Here is a 26,333-nt window from a genome sequence, read left to right on the forward strand (position 1 = left end):
AGAACATCTAAAACAGAAGTGTCTCAAATACATCAATGTGCAGGGATGATTTGGACTACATATGAAATTACAAAAACATAAAAGTAGGTAAAGAACGTCCAGTTTTAAGTCAATTCCAAGAGATAGGCTCTAGCAAATGCAAAGACTGGGAAAAAGTGAGAAGGGAGACCTTCAAATATTTCTAAGGCTAACCTGTGGCCATTCATAGAAAGTTAACCAGCATAACTGGGCAATCATTTAGGCCATCTCATGCTTTCCTTTTGACAGACCGAGAGGTCAGAATATTCTTCTTCCACCGTCACCTTCCATTACTTGGCCTCGCTTGGTTTGGGTAGAGGTCCAGAATAAATTTATGACTCATATGTTTCCTGCAGATGGAATTGTACACACATTGAAATCGAAAGCTTTTAGGCATGTTGTTTCTGCCACAAGCATTGGCAATACAATCAGTCAAGAATCCTATTCAAAAATTGTATTCTTTTTAAGATTTCCAAATCTTGAGACATGTTTCCAGGACCAACTATATCTAAGGAACTCTGAGGGTTCTTGCCTCGATTATTATAGGACACTGATACTGGACAAGGGTTTGCATTTTACTCCCTTAACTGGTAGCATTTGACCTTGAGCTTGAGCTTGAGCTTTCAGAATACTGGAGCACTCAAATGTACATGTGATTTGTTTACTGGGTGCTCACTGAGGTATTATACATTAGCCTCTGTGCTGGTGGCTGACAATCTCCCCTAAGTTCCTTAGAAATGGGGCTTCTCTATCTGAATCTTTTAGCTGGAAAAGAATACCACTTATCTGGCTGAGGCATAATTTGAGGCCTATTTTTTGGGGAACTAAGTTTTTGAGGGAGATCAGTTTGGGTGATTCAATCTGGGGAGTTATGCTTCTTAGTTTATGTTAGTATTGGATGGCCTGCACAACTCATTTAAGAGAGGCAATTTAGCCTTTCCTGATGTAACTAAGGAAACCATCTCTTCTCTGGTCATTTGTGCATATGTCTAGGTCTGAATCTGTCTCCTTTCACTTTTTTCCAGGTCTCTTTTTTTATGGCCTCACAACAGTTAAGCGCCATAAAGGGGCAATTGTTTGTCCCATCTCAGAACAGGGTTGTTGGTGATCAAAACAATGTCTGACGATCATTGTGAAGCTCTTATTGACTCCTGCATTTTTTGTAACATTTCTATCATCCATTTATTGTTCTTTTTGACTATTTCTGAGAAGGTATGGTTTCACCTTAACTTTCCCTTTTGTGAGCATTCATGGTCATTTCCTATCACCTTCCTCACATTCTCTTCATTCTGCTCCCTCTACCTCACAAACTGGAATACGGGTGTTGAGGAAATGGCCAAAGTGGGAAAAGATAGGGATTTCGGAGATGTGTCAGGGAACCAAAAGGATTCAGGAATCCTATAAAGGGAAGTTTGAACTTCCTGTGGAAAGCTACCAACAGGGTCATGAATGGGTCTGCAGATAGGTAAAGAGGACTGTGGAGCAGTGTTACAGGCTGATAGCTCTCTGATATACTATTGTCCTATGATGTAGGGGCACCAGATTTGTGAGGGATTGTTTGAGGGCTTGAAACTGATGACATATTCTGTATTTATTCTCTTATTTCTTTTCTCTGTTACTATCTTGGGCCACTAATATTAGTCTCCTTACACTCATGGACATCATGTCCCCCCTTCTTTTGTCTTAGAGAAACTGGAATAAATTAGGCAGGGCAAGACCATCCCCCATGAAAGAGCCACAAAGCACAGTGGATGAACATGTATATTTAGATCAATCACTGGTGTCACAATGAACATTAATCACAGGATATTTACACATTCAGCTTGTCATTCTTTCCTCTCTGTTTCCCTTATCCTCCTTACCACTTGGTCACTTGTTAGTTAGAATCTAGGAGAGAACACCCTCACTGGTACAAACACCAGGGCACAGAGCTCATCAGTCAATCTCTAACAGTTCGGCAGACACCCTGATTGTAACATGACTCGAAGCCACTGCAATACTCTCCCCTTCATTCTCTGCACCTCCAAACTTGGATGTTGGTGCTGCTTAGGATTCCCAAGAGACAGATTTGGTTTTCTTCTGCAGGCCTCATCTCTTGCGCTTGAAGCATGAAATGCTCCTGTAGAACGCTGCCACGAGTGACACTAGGGATCATCTGTCCACTGTACTCCCCTTTTGTGCAGATGAGTGGGTGAGCACTTGTGTAGACCCATTTGTGATGGCTCTCCTCAGAAACATAAATTGTTAACATTTTACTTCACATCTCTGAGAGTTACTAATATTCCTAAAATGTATAAACCAAAAACTGTAGTTAAATTATTTTACAGTTAGCCTCTTTAAAAATAAATGCTAAGAAACGGATATACTGCAGTGCAACACAATTTTAACTTGTTTGTCTTTAATTATTGCTTCATTTACCCATAAATATGTCATAGGGTGACTAGCTTTTTAGTATACCATACATATGCCCTGTGATACAAAAATACAGTACAGTATGGCCAATGCATAGCACATAAATATGCATGTTGTTTGAATGTACATGTTACCAACTTAGTTTCAGTGTACATGGTGCAAAACTTAAGCAGTCATGGGCCCAGGACTATGGTTCCATTGCATCATATAAAGGGAAGTATCGCAGAGAAGCTATTTATAAATTGGTAACCGTAACTTTTTTTTAATCTTTATGCTTTCTTTTCAAGTTGATACAAGAAGCATCAGTAAGCAGTTGATCAACTAGATGGCACAGTTTAACACACTTCACTAAAAAAGTTGAAATAGTATACTAAACGTGAACTTAAGACTAGTTCCTGTTTGTACTTATTGCAGATAAGATGAGATAAGAACATGCTGCTATATTGTATTTCATTATGCGAGAAGAAATTTACTGACATTCAAGTCGATGAATTATCATAGGTTAAATGAATCACCTATGAAGAGGACAAACAAAGCAAATATTTTGAACACTGCTAACATGCTCTCCTTTCTTATTTACACCACTTTAACTCCAGCTTTCCTCCACAGTTCTGTCTTCAGTAACTTTCATATTATTAATTGGAAATAGTCTTAGCATATCAACTCAATGACAACTACCCGTAGTGGTCTATGCAGCATTAATAGGAGTGCAACATAATATTGTTAAATTGTGTTTAGCGCTATAGAGACTATGAGCTGATGCTAGAAGTGTTTGACCATGATTTTCGATTGCTGTTACCAATAACTTTGAGCTAGAAGGGTCCATCAGTGAGTTGGACCGAAAAACACTGCAAGAAGTGTGAGTTTGTTGATTACCTAAAGGTATTACCTTTTTCTCACATTACTGCCGAATATAAGTTCGAAATTAAATACATTAAATATGAGAAATCCAATTAAAATGTATATATAATTTCCATAAAAATAGTGATTTTAATGTCAAATTTCTACAGTGCCGTGAAACAAGTTGCAATACTTAGAGTTGAGAAATGTAAAACATTTCCATAAATGAAAAGACGTCATTAGGAAAACAGGCTCCAGGATGACGTAAACAGAATGAGATGGTTGCCATTTTGAGTTTTGCACTGGCAGTCACTACTGACCCTTACTGAAGATTCAAGGGATGTATTCTCCACAGGTCAGGCACTAAGACATACATGTGCCTCCAACTTCACCATCATTCACAAAAGGTTTCATTTGAAATCTAAGGTGTGCTACATAACCATTCCGAAAACTAAAAGCAACTTGAAGAGCATCTTGCTAAGAGATGTTTTCCCTTACCTTAACAGAGAAGGGCAGTCTGTTTTCTTTGAAAGAGTAAAAATTGAAAACAAGCTGCTGTCCTCCTTTTGTCAAAGGGGCCAGATTTCCATAGCAGTCAACGTGGATGGGCTTTCCTTCCAGAACCTGCCCCAAAGCAAAAAATATTGGTTAACAACTAATTATGCCCAGTACATTGTTCATACAGCTGTACCTACAAACACAGCAGTTCGCATTTACAGTCCCATTTTACTTTCACACTGTCAGTAATAATCATAGCACATATATATATCCACACATCAAACTTTTTTTTCTGTGAGATGTGTCCTCTCTTACAGACAAGCACGTAGTCTCCCTTATTTCCTTAAGTATACATTGACCGCTCTTCTTTGGTACCCCACAGGTCCTCTGCTATAAGTATTGCCTTTTTAGCAAGAGCATGTATAGCGAAGTGTGGATCTGCCCTATAGTTATATTGCAGAGTTTTGACCCAGGAATTGTAATTCCCCAGCTGACAAACTGTATGCTGGTTGGTATAATCAGCATCTCTGTGGCCCTAATTTTAGCAATCTGTCATAACTGGGAGGACTTCGAAACCTGTTAAACTCTAATATAAAACATGATACATATGAATAAACCTGGTACTGGTTGGCTCTGTCTTCAAGTGCCTTGAGGCAATTCAGTTCATAATGTTTTACAATGCAAGTGTCCTAAGCCACTTGATCCAAACATTGGTGACAAGAAAAAAGATTCTTCAGCTGTTTCTTTGAGGAAAGAGGGAGAATGGAGTGTGGACTAACATATAAGGCTAGTAGAGTATACAAAACACAGATTTTAAATTCAGAAACTATCGCTCTATCCACAGTCCAACACTGCAGCATGAGAATTTGCAAGAGCACTGAGACTGCTTTCCTTCTCGTTGTACGAGTTACTTACCTTCGGTAATGATGTATCTGGTAGAGACGATTCTAGCCGCGAATTCCTTAATGTCAAATATCCCCCAGGCGTGAGACTGGACCCGGAATACTTATTTGCCCGGGGGGGGGGTAGTGCCACGTGACTCTGACTGACGTCCTCCGCGGGTAGGACGTCAGCGAGGTCACATAAGCCCCACCCCGGCACGCTGACATCAGTTTGCTTCGGAGAACTTTTCAGTGCCACAACAAGGAGCCATCACAACAAAACCGAGGAGAGCATGGGAACAGTGTGCTAAAAAACCAGATAGACAAAAAAGAAAAAGAGACAAAAGGTGAAAAAACAGCTGGTGCAACCAAGGCGAGAGCACCAAGTGGCACCAAAACACTAGAAGGCCAGAGCAGCAAGCCATAGCAAGAAAAGCGTAAAGCACCACTCCGTGGAACCACCTTGCAAGCCAAGGCGAGAGCCAACCTGGAGGCACAAGCAGGAAAGAGAGAGCGCCGTGACAGAAAGAAGAGAGAGAGGTGGCAACTACAACCACAGGGGGAAGGACCTTAAGCCCAGAACAGAGGAGCAACAGTAATCCATCTCCAGACTATACTGTCAAGGACGGCCATACCTCCTGAAAGAAGGAGGAAGTCAAGGACAGGTAAAAGAACCCCCAATGAGGAGAACCAGGAGGAGAGCAGCACTCCAAAACAGAGAGAAGGGTCAAGTAGGCTCTCATGCTGGAGAAAAACCAGCCGGAGGGATGCCGAACCGGAAGAAAAGGACCTATAGAAGACAAGACACCCAAAGGGAGTCGATTGCAGTAATCCCAAGCAGAGGGTCCACGCAGAATGGGGAGGAAGGGTGGGTCGTGAAGGAATCTGCAGCTAGAATCGTCTCTACCAGATACATTGTTATCGAAGGAAAGTAACTCGTACAACTGATAGAGACTAATTGCCGCAGATTCCTTTACATAGAATAGATACCCTAGGCAAATGGGAGGAGGGTCTGCGAAAGGACCTCTCCCACTTCAGACGAGCATAAGACCCCCTACAGGGGACCAGTCACGGGGACAGGAAAAAGAGCCCCGTCCACCGCAACAAAGGATGAGCACAGGTCCTGAGCTGAAGAATACCTCACCTTTGAGGAGGAACACCAGCCCCACAGGGGATGTGCCATACCGACAAAGAGGCAATCCAGTCTCCACAAACGGGAGAAGCAAGGGTCAAACGAAGGAGGCCAGACCACCGCAAGTCCATCCACGTACCAGGGACCTCCACCAGAAGCCCCTAGGTACAGACAACGTAGAGGAAGAAGAACTACCCACAGAATCCAAGTAGAAGGGGTAGAAGTACAGCAAAGCCCTCCACCGGGAAACAACCCAGTGAAAAGGGCAGCCGAGCCCCTCACAGCTCGAAGCCAAGACCGACCAGCGCCTCAGCAATAAAGCAGTCGGAAAAAGAAGAAGTAGAAGTACAGCAAAGCCCTCCACCGGGAAACAACGCAGTGAAAAGGGCAGCCGAGCCCCTCACAGCTTGAAGTCAAGACTAACCAGCGCCTCAGCAATAAGGCAGGCGGGATAATAAGAATGAGACCTCACAATGGCCCAGTGGGACAAAAACAAGGGTGCCAGGGCCCAAGCCAAGGCCGCCCGTCACAGAACAGAAGAGCAGGCGGGGGCAGTCCGCTGCTGACAATGTCACAAAACTAAACGCCCGGACCACATCAGGCTCAGAACAAGGGCAACCGTCCCCAATGACCCCAAAGGGAAGTCTCCTCAGACGGAGCCAATCCACTAAGTAGTGGGTCCCCAGCCTCAGTCCGCGGACAAGACAGGAACGGCTGCTCCGCTAAAAGTGCTGATGGAAGAAGATGTTCGCACCTGCGACATACCGTGATGCCACGCAGAGGCCCGAAGGACGACCACTCCTCCCTAGTACAGGAGAGAGCTATGTAATAGCTACCACTGCCACACATAGGGCAAGTTACGTCCCAAGAACATGGAAACCCTCTTAGGTAAAAGTATCCGCATCAGAGGACAACAACCAAAAAGACTTGCGGAGAAACCGCAAACGGCTTGCCAATGAGCCAGAAAGAATCAACGGAAGGCCTAATCTCAGGCCAACACGGCTGACCAACAGCCAAAACCACAATCAAACAAGCATTTGCAATGCAATAGGTCTCGCATTATTAAAGTTAGAGCTATTGGCATTGTAAATGGCAATGCCTTTTATTTATGTTTTTGCTTTTAAAACATAAATAAAAGGCATTGTCATTTACAATGCTAATAGCTTAAACTTTCGCAAAAGTGAGACCTATTGCATTGCATTTTCATGAGACGGGCAGGTAAGTTGTCGAGACTGGACGCATCCTTCGGATGCTAACTCCAGCTCGACCTAAAAATGGTTACAACCCACAGGTAATTGGTTTTCTAGAGGCACACTCACTTATTTTAATTAGAGTTTTATAAAGTTACTTTTAGACTGTGAAACCATTTTATGTTTGCTCCTCGCAATGTATGTATGTATGTATATGTATGTATAGGCATTTATATAGCGCACTACTTACCCGTAGGGTCCCAAGGCGCTTCGACCGCTGCGAAACCCTTCCTGGCTTCCCTGAGAGATGGTCCCTTAATGGGTATCTCCAGGGTGAGACCAGGCATCCCCGGCGGTCTGGTGGGGCCGTTAGTGAAGATGAGGCAAGCTAATGCCCAGAGTTGCCGAGTGTGATCGCTGATCAGATAGAAGTTTAAACTTTCCTGAGACTCAGCGGACACAAAAGTGCATGTTTCTATAAACACATGCTTGGAGGCGAGCCATGTGCTTCTTTCACTCACTGCAGAGGGGAAGGTATGTCTGACCCTTGCGATGAACTAAGTGTAGAACATCAAGGTTACTAGTCTCTGGGGGGGGGGCGTGGCTGACAGGTCTTTTAGACAGGCTCCGGACCTGAGCCAGTAAAATTCTGTATTACACTTGCACACTGCCGGTAAGCGGCCACCAAATGTGTGTGTGAACTGCGGTGACAAGCGAGGAGGCTCGTTACCATCTGGGTGTCGCAGACAGCGAATCCGACGGAGATCAGGACACCGGAGGTTTACAGACGCACTGTCCCGTGATGTGAGAAAGGCTGTGGTGAGACTCGAATCTGCGCTCTGGGGAGTACCCTTGCCGATAAGGAGGTAGAAACGGCTCTTTACAGCCTGGGCCCCCGGCTGCCCCATTGCCGTCTGAAATTATGCGAAGTGGAGGCGGCAGGCACTAAAGCGCGGAGCGACGCGGGGAGTGTGGCAGCAAGCTGGGCTGGAATCTACGCGACCTCGGGGATGTGCGGCAGCCTGCTCCCTGACTGCGTAGTGAGACACAGTATGTTGGGTTCTCGTGAGGCGCCCTTACTGGGATATTGTAATTAAAGAGCTGCAACCCAGAGAATTCTCTGTGGAGGAGAGAGCGGCGTTGCGGAGGCTGGATAGTGGTGCGGTGCTGGGACGGAACCACCGCTTGCGAGCACCCTAAGTAAGGCCTCTGGGAGGGCGGCGCCTAAAGACATTGAACAACTGGCATTGCGCCTGCGGAGACAGTGTGGTGGAATTGCCTGAACACTCTTGAGAGAGAAAGAGCAAAAATGTTGTCATTACCTCGATGGAAGTGGTATTGGGCAGTGCGAGATGGTAATGCTGGCCCCATCTGCTATATCGTGGCAATACTTGAAGTGAGGGCCGTATAGAGAGTCTCCTGGCTCACGTGTCGCATTACACGGGCCTCGGTAACCACGATGGATAAGATACACACAAACGGTGCTGCTGATCTGACACTACTGTGGATGTGCTAATTATCAACACGCAACGGAAACAGACAAGTTGGGGCACATCAAGACCGGTAACCTGCACAGTGGACTAAAGGTGTGGAGCAGGCGGTTGGATGGAGAGACGCGGTCCGGTGTTGGCCTTGTGTGTGAATCCGGGTACTGTGGTGGGCTACTGGGAAAGACGCTGCGTAGGAGCCTGAGAATACGCGGGAAGCACTCTGCGATCCCACGGTCGCTGTACCCACGCTGACCGCTGCTGAGGAGAGGTACAAGATGGGACGCAAAGGGGTGCGACAATTGGACCACGGCGGGCAAGACTGCGTCCTGGACACGGCAGACCCTGCAAATACTAAGGCTGGACCTGAGAACGCTCCGCCGACTGCAGCGCCTGCATTAGAGGACAAGTTGGATCTCATCCTACAAGAAGTGCGTGAATCCAGAAAAGCGGTTGAATCCCGAATAGGAACCCTGTCTACTGGAGGGAGCCTACCCCTCGTGTGTCCCCCCGCATTGCCGCCGCAGCCTGGTACAAACCGTACATCGCCGCCGGCCTGCGACCAGGAAGTCAGGCAGGCCGGGCGGGACAACCGGAAACTGGAAGTAGGAGGGCGGGAGCCTACCCTGCATCCCACGGAAGAGCCGCGGCTGTTTTGTGCACCGGAGCAGGAGAGTGAGGGAGAGCCCGTGGTAACCGGCATAGAGGAGCCCTGCAGCTGCCGATGAGAGGAGAGCCGCACCAAGGAAGCCGGTGAGTGGGGCTTCGCCTTGTTGCTGAGCTGCGAGGGCAGGGGGGCATGTGTGTGTGCGCGTGCGGCGGCGGAGGGCTTTGTACGTGTGTGTATGTGTTTTGGAGTCTGTGTGTATGCATGTGTGTGTGTGTGTTTAAAAGAGGCCGATGACTGTGGTGGGGGGGGTGTGAGTGAGTGTCTGTCTGGCTGTGTGTGTATATGCGTGCGCATGTGTGGCAACTTGAAGAAATCAGAGGGATGTGCACTGCACGGCGCGGCGCGGGACGGAACGTGCGCGTTCGCGCACCCAAATCCTGGAGAAAAGCTCGTAACACCCTCTTGTCCCTCATTCCCCCGAGACAGGCAGCTATAAGTCTCTGCCTGGACGCATCCTTCGGATGCTTATTCCAGGCGAGACCTAAAAACAAGCCAAGGGTAGGGGCCAGACAGCAATGGTAAAGCAGGTGGGGAAATATACATGCCCTTAAGCACCGAGATTAAGGGGTGAGTAATGGAGGAGATGGTGGTTAGGCAGAAAACACAAAAATGGGATAGGGAATAGGTGAGATGCAGCGCAGGAGCTTGGTGTTGTAGGGGATGAAAAAATGTGTTTTTAAACTGAACTGAAAGGGGTGGGGAAGCCACAGATGAGCGGAGAGGTAGAGTGCGCAACACGCAAAGGACAGGAATAGTGATCGGAGGAAGAGAAACAGCACATAAGGTACAGAGGAAGCAAAATAAGCAAGCACTGGCACAGTCAGTAGGTCAGGCCTTGGCAAACTGTTGTAATGGTTATTTTTTTGCTTTCATTTCAAGCATCCACCTTAAAAATAATAAGAATTTAAAAAAAAAACATGCTGCCATATAAGTGTGGCTCCAATGTTCTTTCGATAAATATTTACATTAAACAAAAATCACTGGTGTGGCTCTTTTACTAAACATGTTTTTTAAATAACAAGGTTTTTATCTGTGTTATGCGTTATTTTTAATGGAGAATCAATAATAAATAACCTTCTAGCCAAACAATCAACTTGCAGACAGCTGCAATGTTACTATGTCATTAAAACACTTTATAACTTTGCCTTTAAAAAGGAGGCGGAAAATAAATCACCATCTAACCAGGCACCAAATTTGCAGACAAAGCAAACAATGGGTATTTTAATTTACTTTAAAAAATAACTCAAATTTAAAATGCTCACTTTCGACCACTTTTGTCACTGAAGAGAAAGTAACTATTTTTAGGCACATGTGAACAATGTGCTCAGGCTTTGTTGAGTCACTCGAAATGAGCACAGCCAATGGAAAAAGTGTGCTTACCCATTGTATGGTGTAGCAGATGGAAGCAAAGCGTTGACGACAATTTAGCAGACCAATCGAGGAAGCCCAATTACCAAAATTCCAACAATGTATGATTAATATGTATAATTTTAAAAAAAGCCTGGAGAGACAGCTAAAGCTGTTTAAAAGGCCAACCCTAAAAAATAATTCCTTCAATGTAAGCAGTGAGAGGATCCTAGTCACCCAATCAAAGAATGGAAAATAAACTATGTTCCAGGGGAGGGACAAATGCCAGAAGAAGTAAAGACATTGAACGAGATTCAGGCGAATGAGAGCGACATAACAGCCAACCGATGGGAAGCAACGGCCTGCCCCAAACCCCACAGTAACTGTTGTATTGTCCACAATAGGCCTTCACAACAGTGAAAGATTAGGCAAGACCAACAAAAAGATGCAGTGGGGTCGGACTTACTGGAGAGAATGGTTTTAAAATTACCATGGAGTCTAACCTTTCTTTTGTGAGATTTTCTTTGGCAAGAAAGATTTTAGTTCAACCTTAAAGATGTAGAAAGCACGAATATTCCTAGGAGAGGAGAAGCGAGTTCCAGAGTGGAGGCCACATAGAAGAACAAATAACTACTAGCAGAGTCATTTTCAACATGTGAGATTAAATACCTGCAATATCTTCAGGCTCAAAGCAAAACACTTTTAAGCACCTTTACCATAGCTACAAATCTTGTGGCTAGGGGGCGCTATTAAGAAAATGAGTAACTATCAGCACAGTACTCATGCAGTCACTGTGATAAGCACCGCTAACCTGGAGTTTGCGTACTTATCTCTTCAGGGAATACAAATGCGCAATTACTTAGTTTACTTCGAATCAGGATACAAACAAAAACCACATTGTTCATCGTTTACCAAAATGTTGGAGGTACCGTTTATTTGAATCTCAAATGAAGAAATATTTTCTGGTGTACACCTACCTACCGCCCTTCTCCAGTAACAACCCACTCACGGACTCACAAACTCCCTTCAGCGGGCCGCCGCCTTCGGGCCAACGTGGTGTTACTGTCGCTTTTTTCCCCCACAAAGATTCTCAAATTCATTGAGAGCAACTGCAAGTGTTTCCAGTGGGGTCGGGCTGCACTTTATTTTCATTGGACGGCCGTTAAAAGCGGCTTAGCTGTGCCTGGCTCCTCGGTCACAGCCTCTCTGGTGATTCATAACTTCGCTATCCTTTATTACATGGCGCACAAAAGGACCCGTTCTGCATAAAGGGCAACTCGGAACTCCAACCTTTTCTCCTCACGCACGCCCGCCGCCGCCGCCCACGCTGGCAACGACGTTCCACGTGTACACAAGTGCTGGGTTTGCACACACGCACCCGGCGCCACGTCTGAAGGAAACACAGCTGGAGCCACAAGCCCAATCGCGGAGATTCTCTGCAGCGTGTTTCTGAAGCACAACCTCATAATTAAAGGAAAGCACACGCTTCTCAGCCAGAATGGGGGACATACATTTACATATGCAAACAAAAACTAGTTATAAACCCACACTGTCACGATTAGTAAAACAGCCGTGGCTCACGCCACATTCAAATAAGTGGCGGTATACCACAACAAGCCGTGGGCGTGCACGCTCCCGAACTTCCGGTTTCGGGAACACTCCCGAACTTCCGGTTTCGGGATGTGAACGCTCACGGCTGTCGTGGGGCGGGACTTATGTCTTTCGGAGAAGCCCGCGCCCACGGAGTGGATGGCCCAGGGGACTGGTGGCAGCAGAAGGAGTGGCGGCTGAGGCCACTGATGCGGTAAGTGGGGCTTGGGGGCTTGGCACGTGTGTGTGTGTGTGTGTGCGCGTGCGTGTGTGCCTGCGTGTGTGTGTGCCTGCGTGTGTGTGCGCGCGACTGAGAGAGAGGCATGGCTGACTGACTGAGATGTGCACGGCTCTGGGGGGCGGGGCATGCGCGTCAACGCTGTGAAATCGCCGCGCGTGCCCCTGTCTACGTCCCTTGAGAGCCGACTTAATAACAATAGGTCTCGAGTGAGACCTAAAAAGGGCTGAATCAGCAGCCAACAACATCAAAGTCCAACAAGGAACCGGAAGGCACAACAATCACACAAACCACCCACTACCGGGGTTACTCAGAACAAGGCCCCGGAACACAATGGAAGCACTGAGGGGGAGAAGAAGAAGGAGGAGCCCCGCTTGAAACCTCTGTGTAGGAGAGTAGGGTCTGCTTCCTATGGGCACCACCACTTTTTGCTGTGATTTTCTGGTTTTAGGACTTTAGTGTGGCTGTGAGCCTGCTAATCAGACCCACAGCCCAGCTGGTCTCTCTCTAAATTGACACCATGTACTTTAGGTACATACCTGATTGGGTATTGGGTACCCAGGGCATAGGTGCACCCAAGACCTACCAGGGGCTGCAGCATGTATTATGCCACCCCTGGCTGGCCATCCAAACTGACACCACAGGCTCATCTCTCAGCTTGGGTAAGGTGGTGTAATCAACCCTTACTTAGATATAGTATACCTACATCTACCTTATATATAGACACATATGCACCTATAAGTCACTCCTATGGTAGGCCTCGGCAATCCTGGAGTGCTTGGTTTTATGTGAGAGGTTGCCCTAGCATGAGCTGAGTCCCTCTGCAGCTTTCGGAACAATCTCCTTATAGCTGTTCTATGATATAGCCATACCATATACTCTTAAGTGCATTATAATCCTCGCGGTTAATGCTAACTTTGGTTTGCCTTTATCAAAACATGTCGTGTAAGGTGTCAAACACTTTGGAATACCACCACCCTCCCGCCAATTCTGGCGGTGGGGGTAGCATTCCACCCTCCTAGAGGGAAAAGACATGTATGTTACTGCTTTACCCGGGTAAAGCTAAACAGAGCCCCAGCATCACAAAATGGATGCTGCTGCCACAGACACAAGTCTGACCTCCTGCTGCTGGACGAAACTCCGGCTGGGTAGGCCTGGACAACAGGTTTCCTGTCCAGGGAGGTGCCAGCACCTACCCAGACAGGCAGATGTTTATTGGGACTGGGAGGGCTGCATCAGCAGATGCCTTTTGAGACAATACCTGGGCCACACAAGGTGCTCCATGCTTAGCCCGGTTCAAACCAGTTGCTGGGGCACTCCAGCCTGCTCGAAACTGGACAAAGGGAATGGGGTGTAACCACCCCTTTCCAAGGTCCACCCATAGGAGGGACCTAGGCAGGTAATCCAGCCCCTTAGTTTAGTATAAGTATAGGAGCTGTGTGCCCAGGACTTTAGATTATCCTGGAACAAAACTTTGATACAGAACTCTTGGACCTTCAATTTTCTATTTCAACTAGAAGACTGAAGACATCTCCCTTGTGGTCAAGGAGTGACCACCCTGTGCAAACAGGCACCATCAGTAACTTGCCGGTCTGCTTTGTCAATGCTCCCGCCGGAACCCGAAGACTCAGCGACATAGGAATTGGATTTCCAGACTTCTCCGACTCAGACCCACTTCCACAGCAAAGCTGAGACCCGTGGCGGACACAAGAGACGTGGGACCGGATACCCTGGACATCCTGCATTTTGCTAACTGCATCGACCCCTGAGGTAACTCAAAGTTGTGTATTGGGGTACGGGAAGGCCCAGACCCCAGCACCATCTGCACCGAAGCTCAGCCCTCCACACGCCACAAGTGCCGCGTGGTGCCCGCTCTTGCATTTCAGCTCAACGCGTCTTCCCGGTTGCTAGCCCGTTGGCTAGTGAACCTCCTGAAGAAAAACTTTTGAAACCAAACTGCTTTCCTGGTTGCTCCAAGCTTGCTTCAGCTTCCCTGCAAAGGAGAAGCTCCTCAGACCCTACTGGTCCGACCCGAAGCCCATCTTCACTTCCTGTGTGGATTGCGGTTACTAAGGCTTGTTGGGTCCAGTCCGGATACCGACACCGCTTTCAACTAGATCCTTCGTGGGACAGCTCGAATCCAGCTCCTGGTCGTCGTCAACGCCTCCTGGTCCTCGTTGCTGCAGAGACAAGCTTCACCTCTTCACCTGAGATCATTGCAACATCGCCTGGTTCCTTCCGGGTACCTACCTGGTCACTGGCTAGTGACCCAGACTCTGTCCCCTCTGCTTTCAGGTTCTTCACATCTTCGATCCACCCTTGGATCCACCCAGACACTTTTCCTCTGGTCACCTGCAGCACTTCTTTGCAGATCTCCATAGAAAACGACGACGAAACCTGACACCAAAAGGCACCTAAGCACCAGGCTTCCCTGGGTGAGGGGGTCTTGACTCTCGAAGTGTCCTTTGTCTAAAGGGGTTTTATCGTAGTCCATCCGGAGGTGCCCTTAAACAGTAACTTTGTAACTTCTTCGTTCTCCATTACAAGTCAATGGTCAACATATGACTGTGTTTAGACACTGCACGCATCTCCCGTGGGCCTCCTACTTCCTAACCTTTGGTTGTTTAGTGTAGCCCCATGCGATTCCCTAGGCCCTAGGCCTACTCACTGTTTCTGTTGTGGTTTTTATACCACTTACTTAGTATATGGTTTGTGAGGCCCCTAGGGCATAACTTTATTTGTGGTTTTTATACCACTTACTTAGTATATGGTTTGTGAGGCCCCTAGGGCATAACTTTATTTGTGCAACTTTTCGTATGCTAATTGAGTAACTTGTGATGTAGTTCCATCTCTGACCTCATAAAGAGTGTAGAGGGGTTGTGTTAGAAATAAATGCATATATATTTGATATACACCTTGTGTGGTGTCCTTTCATTTGGTATTCAAGGAATTATAATTGGTAACAAGCACTGGCGTTGCCAATAGGTTTCGCATTTGGAAAGTTGGAGCTATTGGTTTTGTAAATGACATTTTATATTTATATATCGTTATTGGCATTGTCAATAACAATATATAAATATAAAATGTAGCTGTCGGTTTTTTCAGAAGGGCGCTGAGTTCAGCGTGTTTCCAGCTTTCCGGGAAGGTGGCGGAGTTGAAGGAGCAGTTGATGACATCTCGGAGGTGCGGTGCTATGATGGAGTCTGCTTTGTTGAAGATGTGGTGAGGGCATGGGTCTGTGGGGGATCCTGAGTGGATGGAGTTCATCAGGCGGATGGTGTCCTCAGTGGAGATTGGGTTCCAGTCATTAAGGATGTTCGAGGGGGGTGAAGGTCCAGCAGATGGTTGGGTGGGTTGGTCTCCGGGTTGGTTGTCGAAGCTGTTGTGGATGTCTGCAATTTTGTTGTGGAAGAATGAGGCTAGGGCGTCGCAGAGGGCTTGAGAGGGGGTGATGTCGTTAGAGTTGGCCGAGGGATTGGTAAATTCCTTGACGATGTTGAAAAGTTCCTTGCTGTTGTGGGCGTTGTTATCTAGTCGGTCCTTGAAGGCGGTTTTCTTGGCCTTTCGGATCAGTTGGTGGTGTATGCGGGTGGCGTTTTTGAAGGCGTCCTTGGTGCTGGTGGTTGGGTCTTTTTTCCAGGCCTTCTCAAGGGAGCGGCAGAGTTTCTTGGATTTCTTAAGATCATCGTTGAACCAGGAGGCCTTCTTGCTTCCAAGTTTGCTTTGTCGTTTTTTCAGTGGTGCTAGGATGTCGGCGCTGTTGGATAACCATAGGGTGAGGTTGGTGGCGGCTTGGTCGGGGTTTGATGAGTGGGCTGGGGGGTTTAGAAGAAGCGATGAGGAGATCTGGTCGATGGTGATTTTGTTCCAGTTTCTTTGCAGAGTTGGTTGGGGGTGGTTGTTGGGTTTGGGCTTGTTGTAGGTAAAGTGAACGCAGCTGTGGTCAGTCCAGAGGAGAGCCGTAGTGTGGCTGAAGGAGACATGATTGCTGGAGGTGAAGATAGGGTCGAGTGTGTGACCTGCGATGTGGGTGGGGGAGGTGACCAGTTGTTTAAGTCCGAGGTTGGCGAGGTTTTCCAAAAGGGTGGTGGAGTTGTGGTCGTTGTTCTTTTCAAGGTGAAAATTGAGGTCTCCCAGAAGGATGTAATCTTTGGAGGGGAGCGCGTGTGGAGTGATGAAGTCCGTGATGTCCTCACTAAATTGTGCGCGGGGTCCTGGAGGTCTGTAAAGGAGGGTGTCTCTGAGTGTGGTCTTGGGGTCGATGTGGATCTGGAAGTGAAGGTGTTCAGAGTTGGCAAGATTGACGTCAGAGCTGGTTGAGATGTGGATGGATTTCTTATGGACGATAGCGATTCCTCCTCCAGTGTTGCCGGTACGGTCCTTGCGTATGATCTTATAATCTTCTGGGATGGCAATGGTGATGTCTGGGGCTGAGGAGGCGTTCATCCATGTTTCTGTTAGAAAGGCGACGTCCGGAGAAATGGTGCTTAGTAGATTCCAGAGGTCAATGGCGTGCCTGTGGCCCGAGCGGGTGTTGAGCAAGATGCATTGTAGGTGGTTAGGGTCGGGAATCTGTGGTGTGCTCGTAGCGGAGTTGTTGACGGTGCCGATGAATTTGCAGGAGTAGCATGAGAAAGGTCCATGGGTGTGTCCAGGAGCGGCTTGGACGCAGTTGGGGGAGCGGCCGGGGTTAAGGGCAAGGAGGGTGGTGGTATCGTAGGTAATGCGGGAGGGCTGGGCAATGCGAGGGCCAGGGGGTTTGGCGCTGGGCGCGGTCCAGGCGCGGACGGGCGTAGACGGGCTTACCTTTGGCGCACCTTCGGCGTGGACGCTGCGCGTGGGACCATCAGGCTTAAATGGATGGTGATGGGGGCGGAGCGTGGGAGGGTCAGCTGGGAGGCGGGATCAGAGAGGCGGGTCAGGGGAGAGGATAACACAAAATGGAGGGCTAAAATGAAAGTAAAAGCAGCAGCGAGGGCACAGCACAATGCTCGTAAACAGGCAGATAAAGGCTCTCAATTCCAGCACAATACCTCTGCCAAAGCGCCACTCAATAACTATCAGCGTGGAAGCACAAACACAGCAATGAAGTGCACGTTAAGAATACAGAGCGCCAAACAAAATTGAACAATCAGGATTCAAAAGCGCCAAGCGCCAAGCGCCAATCAGTTTCAAAGCGCTAATGCTGAAGTTAAGATGAGCGCGGTTAACTTCACAGGCAATGAGGCACAGATCGAGATGCAGACAATTAAAGTACAGCAAGCACAATACAATTATGGGAAATGAAGTATTCAAAGCGCAGCGCGAGTAGGAGCTTCAGAACGCGATAACTTTGTCAATGATAACGATACCAGGCGCAGTCAGGAATACTCGGGTGGAAAGGGCTTCAGCTGCAATGCAGGTGATGTTAATCACAGAATCTGGCAGGAGAGCGTGGGGGAGCGACCGTTCAGGAAGGAATCCCGGCGGTCACAAAGGTGCACAGCATAGCATGCTTCGCAGAGGGGGCCGCAGAAGAAAGAGTTGACAGACCCAGTGGTGGGAGGCAGCAGATGCAGGAAGCTGCGCGAGAGCCAGGAACCAGCCTTTGTCCCAATGCTTCCGCTGGGTCCTAGCGCTCCCGGATTAGGCCTCAATTTACATTGAATTAATGATGGTGTGGGGGCTGTTGTGGTGTGTAGCTAGAAAGATGGGAGGAGGAGCTGATGATGCATGCACGCCTAACGCGGAGCGCCTAGTTAGGAAATTTCACGATAAGAAAAAGATTGGCTGGATTCATTACGAAATCTGATCACAAATGGGTTCATTCAGTGGTGAAAGTTAAAGCCTGAGCACGAACGTGCCGGGTTTAAAAAGCAGAAGTGAGTAATAAAGTCACACTTGTATGTTGAGCAAAATAGAAGCCGGATGGGGGCGGGAGAGCCTGGTTGGGGGGGGGGGGGGAATGCGAGTGAGGGGAGGAGAAGTGTGGCAGGCGGATTAGGGAGATGCGCGTGCTTGTGTGGTCACGTGACCCGCTTTTGTGGTCACGTGACTCACATGCACTGTGGAAAAACCGCAGTGGTTTGACGAGTCGATTGAGCTCTTGAATTTTCGCCTATTACATTCGCAAGCGAATGATAATAGGCGAAACCTGAAAACAGCTTGCTTCACATGCTCTCTGAAGTCTTAGCCTAAGACTGCTGGTCCATGCTACCACTAGGATAGCTTGTCTATAAGGTTGACTTTACAACCACCATCAATAAGGGTCGTTTAGACTAGTGCAAGGTGCCCACTAGAATAGTGGACATCATATGCCAGGCTAACTTCTCACATTGGTGTGCAGCGGATGGGATAAGAGCTTGCTGTTGTTTTACCATATAATCTTAAGATATCATTTGAAAGATCGCATTAAGGTCCCTGTAGGTACATATAAATCAAGTTCTTATAATACTTTAAGTTCTACTGAGCTTAGCAGTTGTAGGAGGAAGGGCTTAGCACACCCTGACTACAGCTCCTAGAGAGGTTCTAGTAGAAAACATTTAGTGTAGGTAGGTGCACACATCACACCTCACTAGAAAATGTCCTTGGAAGCAGGGTCTAGTGTGCCTCTCAAAGAAGTGGACCCTCCCAGGATCCCTTCTAAATAGGACACATTCACTTTTCATGAGCTGAGAAGTCTGAGTACAGCTACAAAGCTGAGACAGGGACAGAGTCCAACCTTTAACCACCTGGTAGATATTTTAGTGGAGTATGAAGTAGACAAGGAATCTACCCCAGGTCAAACAGGCAGTACAGAGGGGGACCATCCCTCAACAGAAGACCCCACTGGTAAGAGCCAAGGGGATGATGATGATGATGTGGATGCTAACCAGGTAGAAGTCAGGGAACTGAACCAGGTTAACCTAGGACTATTTTGGACTAGAGGAGGAAGAATCCAATCCAGACCCCCAAGTTGGCCTAACCCTGAGCACAGAAGAGGTAGGTCACTCTCCAGTGAGTCCAACCACTCTGATGACTCAGTATGGTCCCATGCCTCAGTCTGGCAAGAATGTCTTTACCCCAGATAAGAGAGCATAAGGCTAGGAGGAGGGAATCCAAGCTTAGAATCAAGAGGCAAGAAGTTGCCCTTGCAAAAGAGACCCTGGCTCTTGAGAGAGAAAGAGGAAATTGTGTGGGCTAGAGCCCTCTGGTGGCAGCACACTACCTAGAGACAGGGAAAGGTCTCATGACCATAAAAACCTAAATAAGATTATCCCTCCCTCCAAGAGTGGGGATGACATCCACAAGTGGATAACTGCTTTGGAGAGGGCCTGCAGAGTGCAATAGGTACCCCAGAGTCAGTGGGCAGCAATCCTATGGCTCTCCTTTTCAGATAAAGGAAGAGACAAGCTCCTGACAGTTAATGAACAGGATGCTGACAACTACTATGTCCTGAAGAGTGCTCTGATAGATGGGTTTGGCTTAACCACTGAGCAGTATAGGTTGCTGTTCAGAGACACCCAAAAGACACAGACTCAGGACTGGACTGACTTTGAAGATTGTGCTACTAAGGCTCTGGAAGGTTGGTTACTGGGCAGTAAGTTCAATGACTATACAGGATTGTATAATTTGATTATGAGAGAACAGATTCTTAATAATTGTCAGAACCAGTTATTGCATCAGCACCTGGTTGACTCTGATCTGACCTCTCCCCAAGAATTGGGTAGGAAGACAGACAAATGGGTCAGAACGAGGGTGAAGCAAAAAGTACAGAACCAAGGTGGTGATCAGAAGAAGCAAGACCAAAAGGGTGGGGAGAAAGCCAAAGACCAGAAGTTTTTGCAGGTCCCCAAAAAGCTTCTAATAAGGGGAGGTTCTAAGAAATCCAAAAAGAAAGAACGTCCAAAGAAACCATGGTGCAACTTTTGTAAGGTTAATACTCACTGGACCAGTGATTGCACCAATAAGGAGGCAGCTCCAACCACCATTGCCCCTAAGGCAACTGTTCCCCCTAGTGCAGCTAATAGTGGTGGTTCTCAACCTAAGGCTTTAGTAGGGTTAACCCTGGGAACTGAGGTGGATTCTGGCCTAGTCAGAATATCAACTCAAGCTGTTCTTGTCTGTGATGTGGACATGACTATGTCCTCTACTGTGAGCCCCAGTAACTTGAGCAAGTACAGACAGACTCCTTTAATTAATAACAAAGTGGCTCAGGCCTACAGGGACACATGTGCTAGTGTCACCATGGTGACAGCTAGCTTTGTGGACCCTGGGCAGATAATACTAGGTGACAATTACCTAGTGACCAATGCAAGCAATGTCACTACCACCCATAGTACGGCAATTGTTAATTTCTCCTGGGGAGGGGTAACTGGCCTCAAAAGAGTTGTTGTTATTTCAGACCTCCCTGTAGAATGTTTGCTTGGCAATGACCTAGAATCTTCAGTCTGGTCTGAAGTAGAGTATAGTACTCATGCAGAGATGTTAGGTATATCAGCACATGTCCTTGCTGGGACCGGGTCACAGGTCACAAATTGCAACACTGAACAGGCCCTGGATCCTTAAATAATGGACCAGTTGCCTACAAGGAGGAGAAGCAGTAAGGTTAAGGCAGTGCCTTCCCCCCACCTCAGAATGAGGATCAGCCTTCCAAGGAAGCTGATTGTGAGACCAAAGAAGGAACTGTCCTAGAAGAGCTGGAGCCTGATCAGGTTGTGTTTCTTGGGACAGGGGGACCTTCAAGGGCAGATCTGAAGCAGGCGCAGTTGGACTGTCCTTCTCTTGCACCCCTCAGACAGCAAGCTGCTGCTGAGGCTGCTGGGAATACTAATGGAACCCATAGAGTCTATTGGGATGAAGGGTTCCTGTATTCAGAGGCTAGAGACCCCAAGCCTGGTGCTTCCAGGAGGTTGGTCATACCTTTGGCATTCAGGGGCTTCCTTCTTACCTTAGCCCATGATATTCCCCTTGCAGGACATCTTGGCCAGAACAATACTTGGGACAGGCTTGCCCTCACTTTGACTGGCCCCACATGTTAGAAGACACCAAGGAGTTTTGTCTCTCCTGTGTCACCTGCCAAGCCAGTGGCAAATCAGGTGGCACCACAAAGGCCCCCCTAATACCACTACCTGCGGTGGGGGTTCCCTTTGAAAGAGTTGGGATTGACATTGTTGGACCAATGGACCCCCAAACAGCCTCTGGGCACAGGTTTATTCTGGTGGTAGTGGATCATGCCACCAGATACCCAGAAGCTATTCCCATTAGGACCACAACAGAACCTGTTAAGGTAAGAGCCCTCCTGAGAGTTTTCTCAAGAGTGGGTTTTCAAAAGGAGGTTGTCTCAGACAGAGGTGCAAACTTCATGTCTGGATATTTGACTGCTATGTGGAAGAAGTATGGAGTGAACTACAATCATCCACAATGCAATGGTCTGGTGGAGAGATTCAACAAGACCTTAAAGGGCATGATTAAGGGTCTACCTGAAAAGCTTAGGCGAAGATGGGACATCCTGCTGCCCTGCCTTTTGTTTGCTTACAACGAGGTCCCACAGAAGGGGGTTGGCTACAGCCCTTTTGAACTTCTGTTTGGGCACCCTGTAAGAGGACCCCTGAGTCTGGTGAGGGAAGGATGGGAGTTACCTCTCAAAGCTCCAAAACAAGACATTGTGGATTATGTACTTGGTCTCCGCTCCAGGATGGCTGAGTATATGAAAAGGACATCCAAAAACCTTGAGGCTAGCCAGGAACTCCAAAAAGCCTGGCATGACCAAAAGGCTGTGCTGACTGTTTACCAGCCAGGGCAGAAAGTGTGGGTGTTGGAGCCAGTGGACCCAGCAGCACTCCAAGACAAATGGTCTGGACCCCACACTATTGTTAAACAGAAGGGAGAGGTGACCTATTTGGTTGATCTTGGAACTCCCAGGAGCCCCCACAGGGAGCTTCATTTCAACAGATTGAAACCATATGTTGACAGGGCAGACATGGGTTTGTTCAGGGCTACAGATGAGGGACAGGAGGAGGAGAGTGACCCTCTCCCAGACCTGTTTTCTCAGAACCCTGATGATGGTTCAGTTGATGGTGTAGCCTTGGCAGGCAGCCTCACTTACCAACAGCAACAGGACTGCAGACTAGTTCTACAGTCCTACAGACATATGTTTTCTCTGACACCAAGTCAGACTACCTGGTGCACTCATGAAGTGAACACTGGGGACAGTCTGCCTGTTAAAAGTAAGATTTACAGGTAACCTGATCATTTCAGGGACTGTATCAGGACAGAGGTCCAAAGGATGTTGGAGTTGGGAGTTATTGAGCCCCTAGAGAGCCCTTGGGCCAGTCCTGTAGTCCTAGTGCCTAAACCGCACACCCAAGATGGTAAGAGAGAGATGAGGTTTTGCGTGGATTACAGAGGCCTCAATGCAGTCACTAGGACAGATGCCCACCCAATACCAAGAGCAGATGCGCTCATTGACAGATTGGCTTCTGCCAAGTTTTTGGGTACATTTGACTTGACAGCTGGCTACTGGCTGATCAGACTAGCTGATTATGCAAAAGCCAAAACATGATTTTCAACCCCAGGAGGACATTATCAATTTATGGTAATGCCCTTTGGTCGGAAGAATGCACCTGCCACATTCCAAAGGTTGGTGAACCAAGTCCTCTGAGGTCTGGATGACTACTGTGCAGTTTATCTTGATGATATTGCTGTCTTTAGCGCCACTTGGGAAGATCACCTGATCCACCTGAAGAATGTTTTGGAGGCCCTGCAAAAAGCAGGCTCTAACTATCAAGGCTACCAAGTGCCAGATAGGGCAGAGCAAGGTTGTATACCTGGGCCACCTGGTAGGTGGGGGTCAGGTTCAACCATTGGAGAGCAAGATCCAGAACATAAAGGACTGGACTGCTCCCACCACCCAGACACAGGTCAGAGCTTTCTTAGGCCTGACTGGGTCCTACAGGAAGTTTGTCAAAAGTTATGGGTCCATTGTGACACCTCTCAATGACTTAACGTCAAAGAAAATGCCAAAGAAAGTTCAGTGGACAGTAAGCTGTCAAAAGGCATTTGATGACCTGAAGCAGGCCATGTGCACTGCACCTATTTTGCAAAGTCCAGATTACTCAAAATAATTAATTGTTTAAACAGATGCTTCTGAATTGGATGTGGGTGCTGTTCTTTCACAACAGAATAAAGATGGTCAAGACCAGCCAATAGCTTTAATTAGCAGAAGGCTGACCCCTAGAGAGAAACGTTGGTCAGCTGTTGAGAGGGAGGCCTTTTGCTGTGGTTTGGGCCCTGAAGTAGTTGAAGCCATACTTGTTTGGTGCTCACTTCAAGATTCAGACAGACCATAAGGTCCTATGGTCACCCCCACTTCTTGCTGTGATTTTTCTGGTTTTTCGACTTTAGAGTGGCTGTGGGCCTGCTAATCAGACCCACAGCCTAGCTGTTCTCTCTCTAAAGTGATACCATGTACTTTAGGTACATAACTGATTGGGTATTGGGTCACCTTTGTGAGCCCCTATATAGTGTACCATAGGTACCCAGGGCACAGGTGCACACAAGGCCTACCAGGGGCTGCAGCATGTATTATGCCACCCCTGGCTGGCTATCCAAACTGACACCACAGGCTGATCACTCAGCTTGGGTAAGGTGGTGTAATCACCCCTTACTTAGATATAGCATACCTATATCTACCTTATATATAGACACATATGCACCTATAAGTCACTCCTATGGTAGGCCTCGACAATACTGGAGGCAGAGTGCTTGGTTTTATGTGAGAGGGTGCCCTAGCATGAGCTGAGCCCCTCTGCAGCTTTCAGAACCATCTCCTTATAGCTGTTCTACGATACAGACAAACCATATACTCTTAAGTGCATTATAATCTTTGCGGTTAATGCCAACTTTGGTTTGGCTTTATCAAAACATGTAGTGTAAGGTGTCAAACACTTTGGAATACTACCCCCCTGACAATTCTGGCAGCCCTTCTAGAGGGAAAAGACATGTATGTTACTGCTTTACCCGGTTAAAGTTAAACAGAACCCCAGCATCACAAAATGGATGCTGCTGCCACAGACAGAAGTCTGACCTCTTGCTGCTGGACGAAACTCAGGCAGGGGAGGCCTGGACAATAGGTTTCCTGTCCAGGGAAATGCCAGCACTTCTTTGCAGATCTCCATAGAAAACGATGATGAAACCCGAAACCGAAAGGCACCTATGCACCCGGCTTCCCTTGGTGAGGTAACATGAGTACTCCGGTGCTCCCGTGGGTCTTGACTCTCGTAGTGTCCTAGTCTAAAGGGCTTTTGTCATAGTCCATCCGGAAGTGCCCTTAAACAGTAACTTTGTAACTTCTTTGTTCTCCATTATAAGTCAACAGTAACTCGCGACTGTGTTTAGACACTGGACGCGTCTCCCGTGGGCCTCCTACTTCCTAACCTTTGGTTGTTTAGTGTAGCCCCAGCGATTCCCAACTCACTGTTTCTGTCATGGTTCTTATACCACTTACTTAGTATATGGTTTGTGAGGCCCCAGGACATAACTGTATTTGTGCAACTTATCGTATGCTAATTGAGTAACTTGTGATGTACTTCGATCTCTGACCTCATATGGCCTAGATGTATCAAGCCATTTGCGAATCGCAAAAGGTCTATTTGCATGTTTTGGCATGCCTGCATCAAAAATTCGCAAAATAAGGAATCGCAAAAATTTGCGATTTCTTATTTTGCCATAGCATTTAAGGAATCGCAATTTTGCGATTCCTTAAATGCTATGTATGTAGCATTTTTCAATTGCGAATTTTGGTTAAGAAATCGCAAATTAACTCACACTTGTAGTTGATGTTAATTTGCGAAATATTTTAAATGCACAATTTGGCATTTTTGAAGGTGGCATGTGACGCACAGACATGCCCATAGGGCATGTATGTGCGCCATATGCGCACACATGTGCATTTCAGGGGTGCAGCAGGGTGTCCTTGAGACACCCCTGCACCCTTGAAATTATTCTCAATTTGCGATTCGCAAATTGCGAATCGCAAATTGAGATTAATTTCACAATCATTCCTATGGGCCTCCTGGCCCAAAGGAATGAATGGGAAATTGTTCCTTAATTGCGAATTCGCAAATTGCGAATTCGCAAATAAGGAAGATTAAGAAATCGCTAAAAAATTGCGATTTTTTACATACATCCCATTTTGCGATTTCTAAATAGCGATTCCTTAAAAATCGCTATTTAGAAATCGCAAAATGGAATCTTGATACATCTGCCCCAAAGAGTGCAGAGGGGTTGAATTAGAAATAAAGAGGCCATGGGGCGACCCAGCACCTCCGACACATCCAGAGCGGAGCGAAAAATGAAGGCCGCCAGCTCCAGGCCATCCAACACATGGTGCCGAAGATCAACTCTGGCACCCTCACCAGAAGCGGTAGACAGAAGGGACTCAGCCGAATCCCACAAGTAAGAAGCGGCCCTTGCCAGGACACAAAGAGTGTTAAGGGCCAGCAAGGTCGCACTCGTGGAAGCAAAGATATTCCGTTCCCAGGAATCCAACCAGCACGCCTCCCGCAACGGGTGGGGGGGGAAACACAGATGACAGGGAGGGAAAAGCTGTCTGCAAAAGAGTGCCCCTGGACGAGGGGTGAGGAGAAAGACAGATAGGATTGTGAGGCGCAGGACTGTGGCGGTGCAGAAGGTGCTGCGGCACCGGGTTCCCTGTGGCGGGTCGACCCCAAGCCCCAGGAGGGAAGTGTGGAGCGAAACCTCGAAGGGCAAAAGCAGCTCCCGACCATTTAGAGCCCTGATGGAGGAACTCCAGAAGGTGATCCATGGAGCAGTGGGCCGCTGGATCTCCCATGCGCAGGATCCCCGCAGCCGCGGAGACAGCGGGGGCGAAGGCCACACCCACCTCCATAGGGCCCTTGGTGGGTAAAGCAGCTCCTTTGTGGGCGACGGCTGCAAACTAAGGCGGTGTCCCCCAGGCTAACCGGAGAAAAGAAAGGCCAAGTCCGGAAAGGGGGGCTGAAGAATGAGGAAACTGAGGCGCCTCCGGCGAAGACTGCGGCCTTGGTGAC

The 26,333-nt window shown here is 47.7% G+C and overlaps 1 protein-coding gene across 11 annotated transcripts in view; it reads right to left on the bottom strand.

Annotated features, from left to right (window-relative positions):
• The window catches only part of ANK3 (ankyrin 3), a 2,005,091-nt gene that overhangs the window by 162,582 nt on the left and 1,816,176 nt on the right, over window positions 1-26,333 (bottom strand). For all 11 annotated transcript variants that reach the window (XM_086921764.1, XM_086921763.1, XM_086921757.1 and 8 more), the window contains one exon: window positions 3,769-3,894. In XM_086921764.1, coding sequence (XP_086777890.1) covers window positions 3,769-3,894 — 126 coding nt within the window. The remainder of the gene's footprint in view (window positions 1-3,768; window positions 3,895-26,333) is intronic.

The sequence above is a fragment of the Lissotriton vulgaris genome, chromosome 5 (assembly GCF_964263255.1).
Source record: "Lissotriton vulgaris chromosome 5, aLisVul1.2, whole genome shotgun sequence".
Classification (NCBI taxonomy): Eukaryota; Metazoa; Chordata; class Amphibia; order Caudata; family Salamandridae; genus Lissotriton; species Lissotriton vulgaris.